Source organism: Caloenas nicobarica, chromosome 18, assembly GCF_036013445.1.
Source record: "Caloenas nicobarica isolate bCalNic1 chromosome 18, bCalNic1.hap1, whole genome shotgun sequence".
NCBI lineage: Eukaryota > Metazoa > Chordata > Aves > Columbiformes > Columbidae > Caloenas > Caloenas nicobarica.
In genome coordinates this window covers 5,112,387-5,126,201 of record NC_088262.1, presented here as the reverse complement: position 1 = coordinate 5,126,201, position 13,815 = coordinate 5,112,387, and the positions used below count along the sequence as shown (strand labels likewise).

Below are 13,815 nucleotides of genomic sequence, written 5' to 3'. Positions count from 1 at the left end.
CTCCCTTCTGTCCACGCAGCCTGTTTTACACACCCATAAAATGCGTGTCCAGCACACACCAGTGCTGGGCTGGGGCGGCAGGAGGGAGGATGCTGCAGCAGGATGCAGAGACCTGATGTCCCACAAACAAGAAACTTCCTTCTTCATTTCCACTCCTGCTCCCAGGCCACAGGCTGTCAATATCCCTCCAAGCCCCATTGCTGGGGGCAGCGGCTCTGCAGGCTAAATACCAAGCTCTTCCTAGGAGGTGAGCTACAGAAACGCTCTGTGTATCTTGGCATAAAGGGCTGCCTGCCCTTGCAGGGAGCAGCCTTGTCCCAGCAGCTGCTTGTCCCACATCGCAGCTGAGGGAAACTGAGGCACGGAAAAAGCCGAGAGAATCAGCGTGCGAGCACTCCTGGTCTGCTGCTATAAACAACGACCAGGGCTGCTCTGTCACAGCTAGGGAATCCAAGAAGGCTGGAATGCTGGTGTCTTGGGGGCTGCTGGAACAAGAAGACACAATATTCAGACCTGAACAAATGAGAATTAGCTCACTGAGGCAGACAGTGACCAGCAGAGAGCAGCTGGAAAGAAACCCTGAAACCAGCAGCTTGTTCCCCCTTGTCCCACCCAGGACACCTGTCCCCCGCCGGCGTCGCCCGGGCTGGCAGCAGGAAGCACCTTTGCACAGGTTCACCTGCTCCCGACAAAAGCAGCTGTTTGCAGGTGTGGCTGTTGCAGTGAACTTCAGTCCTGTTCCCAACACCGTCAGCATGAGACCAACGCGTGCGTGCAAAAATCTGCCTGCATTCCACCCATGTCCCCAGTTGCTCGTGTTTGCTGCTCGACACCAGGAGCAGATCACCTGAGAACACTGAGCACAAAAGCCTTGGCACCATCCATCCCGTCTGGTTACCCTGGGAAGGTTGTTTTTTTTTTTACCAAGGTTTTTGCTCCGCTCTTGCTATTTGGTGCAGCCAGTGCTGGAACAAACACGTTCTGTTACCTTCACATGGGCAGGAGGCAGCGAGGAACCACGTGCTGCTTGGCAGAACATCTCCAGGTCCTCGCAGCGACAGTGCGCGGGGTACAAGGTGTCCTGCAGCCAGAGGGTGGACGAGAGCGGCGGGCTCTGCAGCCCCACCGGACGGTCCTCCCCGGAGAGCAGGGACACAGGGACATCACAGAATCACAGAATGTCAGGGATCAGAAGGGACCTCGAAAGCTCATCCAGTGCAATCCCCCCGCCGGAGCAGGAACACCCAGATGAGGTTACACAGGAAGGTGTCCAGGCGGGTTGGAATGTCTGCAGAGAAGGAGACTCCACAACCTCCCTGGGCAGCCTGGTCCAGGCTCTGGCACCCTTACCATGAAGAAGTTTCTTCTCCTATTTAAGTGGAACCTCCTGTGTCCCAGTTTATACCCATTGCCCCTTGTCCTGTCATTGGTTGTCACCGAGAAGAGAGATGTGAGATGTGAGAGGAGCCAGAAATCTGCCGCTGGACAAACCCAAGCATTGGCCAGGGTGGCTGGGAACAGCGAGGAGCTGTGCTCCTGCCTTTTTTTGCAGGTTTGCTGTTGCCGGGGAGAGGTTTTTAGGCTGTCACCCAGCTAATTCACACCAGAGAGACAAGCACTTGAATTAGTTGCATTATCTGTGCCCAGCTGAAGTGGACAAAGGACCAAAGCGTGCTGAGCATCACCGCCACAATTTGCATCTCAGAGCCCCTTCCCACGGGCCTCCTCTGCTCCCGGCCTTTTTTTTTTTCCCTCTCTTTTTTTTTTTTTTTTTTTGTGTGTGTGTGTGTTTTGGTGGTGAGCCAGCCGGCATGAGAGCCCTGTTTACAGGAGTGATGCTGAGGTTAATATTGCAAAAGACTTCATCAAAGCTTTTAGTCGCTGCTGAAGCAGAAGTATCTCACCGGGGGCTGGGCTGCGCACACCGGGGATGAGCTGCCGCAGCCCTGGACTTGCTGCCCTTTGTTCGACCAATTCTGGTCTCAGTCTGAGGTATGGAACTCACTTTCTGAATGTGCCGCCATGGCGAATTCGAAATAATGAGCAAGATCTATTATTCATTTTTAAAGCTGCATACGAAACTCCGTTGTAGCTACTGCTTTAGGAAAAAAAAACCCGCTATTTGAGTGTTAAATAAATACTGAATTGCGCAGCGACCTCACGGGAACTTTTTTGAGCTCATCCAGCTGCCAAAAAAAATTTTTTCAAATGCATGTTTATTCACATGAAGAGGACGGGAAATGCTATTGCTGTATGTTTCATGCTGCCGGTCTCAAAGAAACCAAAACTGGGATCTCTCAGAAGAAGCTCTGGATCTAAACAGAGGTAAAGCAAAAGCCTCTCTGCGATCACCAGATCCTAATTAATTAACAGCTTTAACAGTGCTTTTCAGCACCAGCACTTTGTAGGTAGGTGCAGTTTTCCTAAAAGGTTCACGCTGAGCTCTGCTGCAATGTGCAAGCTTTATGTGTTTCTATTTTTCTTGGCATTAGCAGCGTTTTTTCTTTTCAGCACGGGGGCTGAGTGACCTTAGCAATTGCCAGCAAGGGGACTCCATCTGATGAAAGCAGGTGAAAGGGAAAATACAGGCGGGAACTCGGTAAAGCCAAGTCATACCTCCGAGGAGGTGTGGTCCTGTTCCGTACCTGGCCACAGTCACAGCCGTTGTGAAATATAAAAAGGGGAAAGGCCGTTGTTTCTCAAGCAATCTACTGCCAAGGATCCCGCGGCAAGAAGGAAGGGAGGTGCTAGAAGAAATGCAGAGCAAGAAGTCTGGAGTGTCAGCTGCAAAAGGTGCATCTGAGCCTCGGGAACACCGTCAGCTCTTCTCTGGAGGTCCCCTGGCTGGGTTGAGGGTCGCATGGTAGCTGCGCTCCCTTCCTCTGCAGGCTCAGGAGGAGAAAGACGCCACCATGTCCCCAGGAGGAATAGCAGGATGTGGAGCTGCCAAGCCCCAGGACCAGGGATGGGCTTGGATGGTTCTGCTGGCCACCGTGCTGCTGCAGGGGCTGACGCTGGGCTACCCCTCCTGCATCGGGGTCTTCTTCACTGACCTCCAGCGCGAGTTCCAGGCCAGCAACAGCGAGACGTCGTGGTTCCCATCCATCATGGTGGCTGTGCTGCATGGAGGTGGTAAGTGACAGCCGCAGGTATCGTCCCCCACCACCTCCTGTGGTTGTGTCACTGATGAGGGGCCGTAACGAGGGCACTTCTGGCATTTCGTTAAGGCACATGGTGGAAGCGACTGGGAGGTCTGAGCAGACCGGCTGGTCAGCAGTGCAGAGCATAGAACCATAGAATCATAGAATCATTTTGGTTGGAAGAGAACCTTAAGATCGAGTCCAACCATAACCTAACTCTAGCACTAAACCATGTCCTTAAGAATCTCATCTACATGTCTTTTAAACCCCTCCAGGGATGGTGACTCCAGCACTGCCCTGGTGTTCCAGCATCTCCCAGCCACTTGGGTCACACAGTCCAAAGCTGAATGTCCACAGACATCAAGCTCCCTTTTGCCACAACCAAGAGACAACCAAGAGCCCTGGTCAAAGGAGGTGAATCTCTTTCTCTGCCCAACTTCTCCAGAACAGCAAAAACTTAAATCAGAGCATCTCTTTCAATAAGCTGGCAGGTAGCACTGGAGCTCAGGTGCTTTCTTGATTCATCTTCTGTCCATGAGAGCGCACCTTGTTCCATGTGCCACATGACGACTGCGTTCTTCATGGCTGAAAAGATGGTAAAAGCCAAACTCCTTCAGGTTGCAAGCTGGAGCAGAGCATTAAAAGCAAGTCCTTGGTGGTGGCACAGAGCACACACCCAAGCAGGCATTGGGGTGGACATGAGCACAGCTGGATTAATGCAGAACGTGGGTCAGGCAGCACCTCCAGGAGAAGGGAGATAGAAGGAGGGTTGCGCTTTACAGATAGCGGAGAGAATCACTGGTTTACCCCCCAAAGAAAAAGTAGGAGCTGCACAGGACAGGGTCCCCAGATGGATATTTCCACAGCAGCTCAAGGGCTTCCCAATAAGCGGCCCCCGTGTCACTGCTGACCCCTCCACATCCAACTCCTCCGTTTATTTGATAAACAGACAACCCAGAACCCACCAGGCAAAAGAAGCAAAGTATCCAGTGACACTCGTGTGTTTGGGCTGCTCCCCAAGTTCATACCTGCCCCTTCCAATACTGGTGAAAGTTCACACTATAGTATAAAGGAAAAAAAAAATAAATAAAGCAGAGGCCTGAGTCATGCTGATGTGAAGGCTGTGGCAGGTTCCATCCCTTCTGCGCAGGACCCGGCTGACAGCCAGCAGACATGGGACAGAAGAGTTTGCACCTTAGCAGAAGCAGTTTGGTCCAGAATTGCAAGGTGTGGATGGAGAGACAGACCTCGGGGGAAGTTAGGAGGGGAGGAATTATCACTGCAGCTCAGTAGAAATGGGGCAGTGTCCTCGGGGCTTGGAATTTGGAAGCTGCTGGGCATTCCCTGCGGCGCCTTCCATCCCCTGCGGCTGCTGTGGTTAGCGGGAAGAGCCAGGCGGGACCTGCTGGCTCCGGGACATGGTCTCAGGAGCAGCTTAGTCCTGACACGTCCAGGAAGGACAAGCCTGGCAGTACCCACAAAAAAATACCTATTATCCTATCTTGAATGCAGTAATTGTTTCGTAGGAGGCTGAGAACCACAGTAAAAGGTAATATAAAGACAGCCAATAAATAGATCAAAAAGTTATAAATTAGACAAGGAAAGAATAGCCTCATGTTAATTATATTCACTAACAAAATACATTAGGGCATAACCAGTGAATTAACAAGAGTTGTTACTTTGCCTGCCAGTTAGACCTCCTATTGCAGGCTGCTGCAGTGGAGGAGTGCTTGTAACACAGATAGAAACTAGAAAAAGAAAAAAAAAAAAAGAAGAAAAAAAAAAGAAAAAAAAAAAGAAACAAAAAACCCACCTTCCTCTCAGGCCAAGCATGTATGGCTTTTGCCGCAACTTCTGATCTCCTTTGCCATGGGCCAGGCTCTTTGATTCGGGTTCTCCAGTTACATCCATCACCTCCACACTTAAACCCTTCCCAAAACTGCGTTCTGCTGTATCACCAGTGTCTCTTAAAGGTGCTGCTCTCTTTTTTCTCTCTTTCTAATTCAGAGGAGCTGAAGGGGGGAAAAAAAAAAAAATATATATATATATATTTATCGCAAAAATTGCTAACCAGGACAGGGGATGGGGAGAGCAGCCCATGCTCAGAGCGGTGCCGGGCAGGAGAGGTGACGGCAGCTCCACAGGGGAAAGGGAAGGGCACAGCGCAAACAACAGCTCATAACTCGTTAAGCCAAACACATCTCATTACCCATGCTGTGCTCCCAGGTAAAAGCAATTAACGATTATTTCATTATAAGAATCACTCAAGAGTTCTCGATATCCAGTGGCTGTTTCCGAAATAGGAAATGCAAGAGTTCAGGCTCTGACAGGTTCCTGCTTCCAGATAGTCACACTTTGTTGGAATTTTTTTTTTTTTGCAAAGGCAAGCAAGAAATAATATTTGAAACCTAGAAAGCAAGTTAACAGGAACAAATAATTAAAAACCCTTACAAGTTTTAGAGCTAATCTCATTATTTTGGAGTGTTTGATTTATGACTTCTGGCTACTTGAGTTGGTTAAACAGAAGTACCATCCTTAATGTCTTCAGCAGGAGGAAAAATAAACCAGTCACCAGCTTGCTGAACACTTTTTCAAAGGCCAGTTGGAGTCTGAGGTGAAAATCTCCCAAGCAGATCAAAATACAGACAGCTGAAGTCTTAATTTTAATAATGTTCCACTGTTCACTTGACTATCTGGATTTTATTTCAAACCAGATGTTGATTTAGGTCACAAATATGCCACAGGTTATTTTTTCCCTACACTGACTGACTCCCAGTCCTGAACCTTACAGTTATTTTGCATTTGCTTGTATCACCTTAAGTGTTCAGAGAGGATAACAAATAAAAAACCCTGGAAAATGTTGAGGAACCTCAAAGGAATGAGAAAAGAAACTGCACCTTTCCATCCTCTTTGCCAGGGTGTGCAGAGAGAAGCACATTTCCCACCGATGGTTTGCAGGTCTGAACTAATCTTTTCCTACCCCAAGAAGAAGGATGCTAAATTGCATTAAAAACTGGTAATTTAACTCAATCTCATCAAATACACCAAAAGTCTATGAAAATCAAAGAATTAACTGACCTTAAATACACTCCTCCGTGCCTATTCATTGCATTTTCTGATGAAATAACATAACTCTTTCCCAGTAAAGCCGTGCCAGCAATGTATGTACACAATAAACCCAGGTTATGTACACAATACAATCCAGGTTTTTGTCCATCAGAAGCACCTGGGTCTTGCTCCCGTTTGTCCTGGAGCTGTGCGGGTGGGAACTGGGACACGCTCGGTCTGTCCCTGGGTCCCATTGGAAGCGGACACAGATAAACTCACCCGGTCCTGCCAGGACAGGCATGTGCAGAGAGCTGTGCTGACAAGAACGTCATATTATTTTCCAGGGAATACGACTTGCAGGACAGCAGCAGGACTCCACAAACTGCAGCTTGGATGCTGCTGCCTGCAGCTGAGACTGCTTCCCATGCAGACATGAAAGTACCTCTGCAGCCATTTTCAAATAATCCTCCCTAGCGACATCTATTTTTCTCTTGTTCTTGATATATTTCAGAGTCAATCTGACTTCTCCTGCAAGGTGCTTCACCTAGGTAGCAGGAAAGCAAGGGCAGTTTAGGAGATTTTGCAGCAGAATATTTGAAAAACACAGTAAAATAAGAGTGGAAATACGCAAACAGGAATGTCACCCCGCTTAGCATCTCCTCTTCAGAGGCATAGAAATACAAGTCCTCTGCTTTTTAAAATCATTCCCAGAATTTATATCACGTGAGAACAGAACTAGACTTGAAGGTCTTACTTCCATTTAATTTCCAAGAGTTTTGACTAAAATCCATCACAGGGAAGCTTAGGAATCCTACTTGGTGGCCAAGATCCAGGCAGATCACACGAGCCTCAGCCAACAAGCTGACTGTGCACTTGGGGGGATCTCGGAATGTATTTTCTATTCCTGGCTCCCCTCCTACATCGAGCTGCTGGGACAATCCTCAGGGTCTCTAGACTAAATCACCTGATAACTGCAGCAGTCCAGCAGGTATAAAATATCTTTTTCCTCCCTAACCGCTTCCCTTTGGCTTCTTTGCCTGCAGGGCCCCTCTGCAGCATCTTGGTGAAGCGCTTTGGCTGCCGGTTCGTGGTGATGCTGGGGGGGCTGCTCAGCAGCGTGGGGATGGTGTCCAGCTCCTTCTGCAGGTCCATCGGCCAGCTCTACCTCACAGCCGGCTTCATCACCGGTACGTACTGAAAAACAGCAGGAAAAACAGCTGCTGTGCTGGACTTGAGAGACGGGAAATGGCGACAGCCCCGACTAAGTGCTCACGTTTTTCCATTCGTCTGTGAAACGGGATAAATTAAAAGCCCCGGAGCACAGCAGGAATCCTGCAGCAGCTGGACTTGCCCTTCGCAGCCCTTTAACACATACCTCATCCCACTGAGCTCACTGGAAAGTGCTTCTCTCTGGAAAAAGTCACAAGTCTCCAGAGGGCGAAATGGAGAGCAAGGATGCCTGGTCTTTTTAGTAGCTTCTTGGCCTTTTGTCTCCTAATAAGGGAGGGTGTTTTTTTTTTTCCAATCTTGGAACGTAATGTGTTGGCACAACGTCCTTCTCAAATTCCCTGGGCTTGTATTTCACCACTCCCAATCTGGGCGAATGTGGAGATATCTTTTTCTAACAAAAGAACTTGCTAGTTTTGAACAGAAGTAACAAATGGGAACTTTTCCTTTCTAAATATTTATCCTGTGTGACTGTTGTTCAACTCGTGCTCTTTTCTAGCACAGATAAATTAATTTCTTCAGCCAGCTTACTTTGGGACCAGTCCTGTTGGATCTTGCAAGCTGAAGCTGTGTCCACTGCATAGAGAGAAAAACAATAAGTAACTCCCTGAGCCTTGGTGAAAGTGTCAGGAAAACAGCACAGCTTGTTGCATACGGTATATAATAAAAAACGAGTTTCTAATGAACAATTCCATAACAATTGTAGGAATGGCAGCGAGTGCCAGACAACTCTCAGCTTAGATAAGTACATTTAGTATAGCAAAGAAAACAAGTCGTTTAATTTATGCACATCATCTTTCCTCATCCCTTGTGTGGGGTTTCCGATTATTAATTACTTGGGGTTGTGTAGCCTGGCAGGTGAGGAGATGCCACAGTTGTAAGTGAAGTCACCTGTGGGTACACCCTGGATTTGGGCTCTTTTCACCCTTTAAGACAACGCAAAGGGATCATGCGCTGTCATTTTCTCTTTTTTCTCACCTTTAGGTCTGGGCTCGTGTTTCAGCTTCCAGGCAGGAGTGACCGTGCTGGGCTACTACTTTGTGCGGTGGCGAACACTGGCCAACGCCATCGCATCCACGGGCGTCGCTCTGGGGTTCACGCTGTGGCCGCTGCTTTCTCAGTACTTGCTGGATGAGATGGGCTGGAGGAACACTTTCCTGATCTTCGGAGGAATCCTGTTGAACGGTTGTGTTTGTGGAGCCATCATGAGACCGGTCCAGCTTGTGTCAGGGTCACCACGACAGTCACCTCCTGCAGAGGAGCCGGGGAGAAGAGCAGAAGGGGCACAACTGTCTAACGGAGCATCTTCTCCCCACCCTGAGCTCCGGCAGCAGAGCAGAAGGACCACATGCTTCCAGACGCTGCAAAAGTACCTGGCTTTTGACATCTTCTGCCAAAACAAAGGTTACCAGATTTACGCTGTTGGAGTGACCTGGATGATGATGGGGTTTGTGTTACCCCACGTCTACCTTGTGCCTTACGCCATCCAGAACGGGGTGGAGGAACGTAGGGCGGCCCTCCTCGTCTCCATCACCGGGTTCATCAACATCTTCATGCGCCCTTTGACAGGGCTGCTTTCAGGACACAGCATCTTCACCGGGAGACGCATCTACCTGTTCAGCCTGGCCGCGCTCCTCTGCGGGCTGAGCAACTTCATTTGCGTCATTTCGGCCGAGTTCAGCGTCCTCATCGTCTACTGCATCATCTTCAGCATCGCCGCAAGCGGCATTGGGGCGCTGTTCTTCCAGGTGCTGATGGACGTGGTGGAGATGGACAGGTTCTCAAGTGCTCTAGGGCTCTTCACCATCCTGGAGAGCATCACTCTCCTCATCGGACCCCCTCTCACAGGTAACAGAAGCTATTAAAGCAGGCTGGGGAAAAAAAAAAAAATCAGTCATGTAGCCACTGGTGACAAGGATTTGGGAGCATAAAGAAGAGAAATGAGGGAGTTTCCAAACCCATGCAGACAGGTGAGTTATGCAAAGGGAGCAATAAAAAAGGGAAAGTTGGAAAGGAATGATCAGCCCCTTGCCACAGCTGAAGGAGGGTCATTTCTGCAGCTGCCCAAGTGTCACCGCAGCAGCGGGTGACAAAGTGACCCACTTGGCAGGCAGCTCTGGTAGGCGTGGGAGTGAGGAGAGCTTTTTTGCAGCAAGTGGCAAAGACACAGAGAGGAATTACTGTGGTAGGATCTTGCTGTCTATGAACCATTTCACTGCTTTGCTAGTTTGCATTGTTTTCTCTATGGAGTCTCAAGGAATTGCAAACATCCCATTAGACAAATTAACTGTAATCAGGATTATTAACAGCTCTACATTATTCAAAAGCCTTATAGTAAAAGCTTCTGTTCATTCCTCTTTCTGAGTTCTAGAGCATATTCATTTTTCTCCGGAGTCAAGAAAGGAGCTAGTTACGGCCCCCAATGAAATAAATTATTCACAGATTTCACAGCTCACTGCAAATGCCACTAAGTGACCTGTCTGAGACGCACCTGCTCCTGCAGCACAGCAGCAGATTCAAAAGACTAACAACAGAATGTCTGTTCTAAGAATGGGATGATAACACGCACTGTATTTCATGGTATTCCCTGGCATTAGTGTGTGAGTCACTTTTCTCAAAGTGCAAAAAAAAGTCTTTCCTTGCCCATCTGATAGGAGTAGCAGATGGGTGAAACAACATTCAGTACAAGCAGCTCGATTTCTATTTGTAGTCCTAAAATCTGCTTAAGAATAGTGCACTATGAAAAGAAACATCACTGATCTTTACTGAAGAATACAAGCAAACAAACATTATCCCAGTATTACCACACAAATAAGCAGTCTATAGAGAAGGCATCACATATTTGACCTGAGTATTGCCTTTCCGTTTCTAACATTAGTGTTAAATTACTCGTTTGATATGCTGTATTTCTTAATGTTTTATACTGAGGCAACTTAATGTTAGTCATAACGCTTGCTGCGCTGTGTATTTTCCTTGCCCTGATTACATGCTATTAGAGGCAAGTTTTCAGTTTAGAGAGCCAAACATGCTGCTTTTTGAGAGATTTCTCTATTTATTTGTTCTATTTTCTAGCCTGGGGTGTAACCAGGTCACTCATTTCAAAATCCAGTGACTGGCAGTAGCACAGGGGGGGTTCTGCCAAGTAAACAAAATGAATCAGCATGTTGGGAAAAAGTTACAATTTCCTTTCTTTCCTGATTTTTCTGTTTATTGAGAAATACTTCATACAGAAGCAGAAACATCACCTGAGCAGTGACTACAGAAAAAACAAACCCTAGTATCTAGAGAAGAGAACTTACCTCATCTGTGAATGCTTATCTTTTGTATATGGCAGTTTGCTGAATGATTTAGGTTTAACATTTATGTAAATATCATCCATTTGCTGCTAGCGTGCATGTTCTCTTTGACTAAGCTGTGGCTTCTACTTCAGGTCTCCTGGTGGACATCACTAGCAATTTCCTCTATGTCTTCTACGCCTCCAGTTTCTTCCTGATATCAGCCGCATTATTCATGGGGCTCAGCTTCTGCACTCTGGAAAAAAAAAACAAATCGAAAGACGCTTCCAAAGTACCTTTGGATAATCCCTCCAAATACCAATACAACGAAATACCAACGGAACCACGGTCTGAGAGTCAATCCCCTCCAGCAGTCGTCACGAGCATATGAAAAGAAAGAAAAGCAGCAAAAAAAAAGAGGAACATGAACAATTACATGACCTGTACAAAGCTGCACAAGGGTCAGCGCTGATGGCAGAAGAGAAAACAAGCATCTGCTTTCTAAAACTGGTGTCAGCCCTGCATCTCCACTCCGTGGGGCAGTGTCAGACTCCACGGGAGTGATCTGGACCTTAGGCTGAGCCCAGAGCCCAACACCAGCCAAAGAGCCGAAGGACTAAGAGAACCAACTGCGCTTTCCCAAAGCAAACCACGGGATAACGGCCAAGGAACCAGCGCCGAGAGACAAAACCTGTGTCGGTTCCATCGGGTTAACTCAGCGCCTTTAAGAAGTCACTGGAATTTCACATGCACATTTTGGTCGGTAGCACTGGACATATTAATGGCCATGCACAATGGTAATTCTTCCACAAAAAAAATTGTTATTGCCTTGTCTGAACATGCGATTTTGGTGCAGATTTGTATGAAGTCTCCTGGCCGCTTCCCATGTTGGGGGTTGCAAGAAAAACACTTTCCACAGGAAATGTGTTATTATTTTCTACATCTCTAAATATTATTTGGAGGCTGCTGCATGCAGAACTCAGCCAAGTCTCTAGTAAGATCAAATATTTTCTCCTAAAAGGTATATGCATATATATATATATATATATATATATGAGTTCTTGTTGCAGAGGCACCCCAAAATCGGTTTAGGCGGACAACAAGGTCCAAAACAAACTTTATTCTGGCCAGAAAAGTACAGCCAATAAACCGACTAGAAACAGGGTTTATACAATTAATTAGCACTCCGATAACATACGATACAGGTTCGGATATCAAGTTGAGGAGATTATTGGGGTGAAGTAAAATAAGAATAATGAGGATCCACAGCGCGCATACACGCACTCACAAGAAACAAAACCAGAACCCTCTGCCCCATTTTGCCCACAAGAGATAAACACTCGCCTGTTGTGGCAAGGACTTTACACTCGCCTGTTTCAGCAAGGACTTTACACTCGCCTGTTGTGGCAAGGATTTATTCAAGGATATACTCAGTAATTTATCACTCACCCAAACGAGGAGGTGAGGCACTCCCAATCCCGGGAAGTTTCCTTAGACGGCGTCTCTGTCTAAGGGGAGGGCTCCAGAGGGCTCTGCAGACCCGCAGCTCCGAGGAGACCACACAAAGGGAGTCTTCGGCGGGAGCCCCGTTTATAGTCTGATCAGATCTGGCTGTGGGCATTACAACATGGTCCAGAAGCTTCTCAGCTTCTCTGGGCCCCTCTGCTAACAACCCTGGTCAGCCGACTCTGGGTCCCCACAAAGAGCCATTAACTGCCCCATTGAAGGCCCCAGTTCTCAGGGGGGATGTGCAACGGCTACACAATCCACCCGGTGACCACAGTCATGATCTGACAGACCACTCTGGAGTGGTGGTGCAGTCACCTCTTGCCTCCAAAGTCAAAAGGGGGCACTCTGTTGGTGAGTTTTAATGCCCACTGTGGATCACCATACCTTGTGTGTCATCTTATCATTATCATTACAAATCAACCTACTGATAAATAGAATAGTGCAAATTACAACAATTACAGTTATTAACAAATATTGGAGGAGGCTGGCTAGCCATCCTGGTAAGGAAAACAAATACATTACCAGTTGGTCCCCAGTACAGCAACAATTGCCCCTGAGTCCTCTGTTATTTGTCCTTGTAGTGGTTTCTTGTAATGGCACCCAGATGCTCAGGATGTAGACACAGCTTCCTGTATACACCTTTTCCTTCAATAGGATTTTTTTTGGGGGGGGGGTGGGGGCAGGGAAGGTGCTACTAGACCTGAGAATAACTGTATGCAGCCCTATACAGGGTTAAATTCAAAGTTCCCCCTTGTGTAAATGAATTTAGCTCTTTAGTCTTAGATTCTCAGACTTACTTACACCAGCATTCTCATTATGGAGAAGTTTGCACAAGCATGACTTACAAATAAATATGTGGGGAAAAAAATACACAGAGAAGAGTCAATGTTATTGACTCTTGTATCTGTAGAGCCATGACTGTAAGTGGCTTTTCTTGCTGCACTCCTGGGAGTCGCGCTCGTAGGTACTGAGAGCTGCAGCAACCTCCAGCCTCCCGCAGCATCAGCTCTAGCTGCAAATCGCTTATATTCTGTATCGCTCCTGATCTGACAGAAACAGAGACTCACAAAGCACTGGAGGTGAAGATTACTCAGCTGTCAGAGAGCCAGAAGCAAAAAACGGGAGCGAAATGGAAGCAGCAACATTATCCAACTGAGCCGCAGCGCTTATCTTGAGAACCGTTGCGTCAAATTCCTGGCTACGAAACCACAGTTTTCGTTAGAGTTGTGGGCTCCCTGCACAAAACCAACCAAGAAAACCCAAACTTGATGAAACTACCAGAAAACTTCAGGTCTTCAGACACAATGATGACTTTGCAGCGGGTTTGACGTGGAGCAGCCCATCAGAGGGCTCCTGCTCCCGCCACTCGGCAGGATCCGCATCCCTGTATTTCAGTGCTGCTCCAAGATTACAGAACCAGTCGGGTTTGCATTTCCTCATCAAACATATAGTTAAATAAGATGACTACGGGGAGGCATACATATCTAATCTCTCATCACAGGTGTTTATTAACCTGTGCAATGCTTACATAGTCCCTAACTATGAAGTAAACAGGGACTGGTCCTTCTCAGCTTACCGAAACAATGACTGCTATATGCTCCTAGGAAAAAGATGAG

The 13,815-nt window shown here is 47.4% G+C and overlaps 1 protein-coding gene across 1 annotated transcript; it reads left to right on the top strand.

Annotated features, from left to right (window-relative positions):
• The first annotated feature begins 2,519 nt into the window (after window positions 1-2,519).
• Window positions 2,520-11,483, top strand: SLC16A5 (solute carrier family 16 member 5). Its single transcript, XM_065647973.1, has 4 exons — window positions 2,520-3,132; window positions 7,232-7,375; window positions 8,400-9,263; window positions 10,846-11,483. The coding sequence occupies exons 1-4, from the start codon at window positions 2,913-2,915 to the stop codon at window positions 11,079-11,081; spliced, it is 1,464 nt and encodes a 487-aa protein (XP_065504045.1). The 5' UTR covers window positions 2,520-2,912; the 3' UTR covers window positions 11,082-11,483.
• The last annotated feature ends 2,332 nt before the right edge of the window (window positions 11,484-13,815 follow it).

Excerpts from the sequence above, each read along its gene's own strand:
- SLC16A5 (XM_065647973.1), top strand. The coding sequence starts at position 2,913 with ATGTCCCCAGGAGGAATAGCAGGATGTGGAGCTGCCAAGCCCCAGGAC. Across the intron at positions 3,133-7,231 it reads GGCTGTGCTGCATGGAGGTG|GGCCCCTCTGCAGCATCTTG; the intron begins GTAAGTGACAGC and ends CTTTGCCTGCAG. Across the intron at positions 7,376-8,399 it reads CACAGCCGGCTTCATCACCG|GTCTGGGCTCGTGTTTCAGC; the intron begins GTACGTACTGAA and ends TCTCACCTTTAG.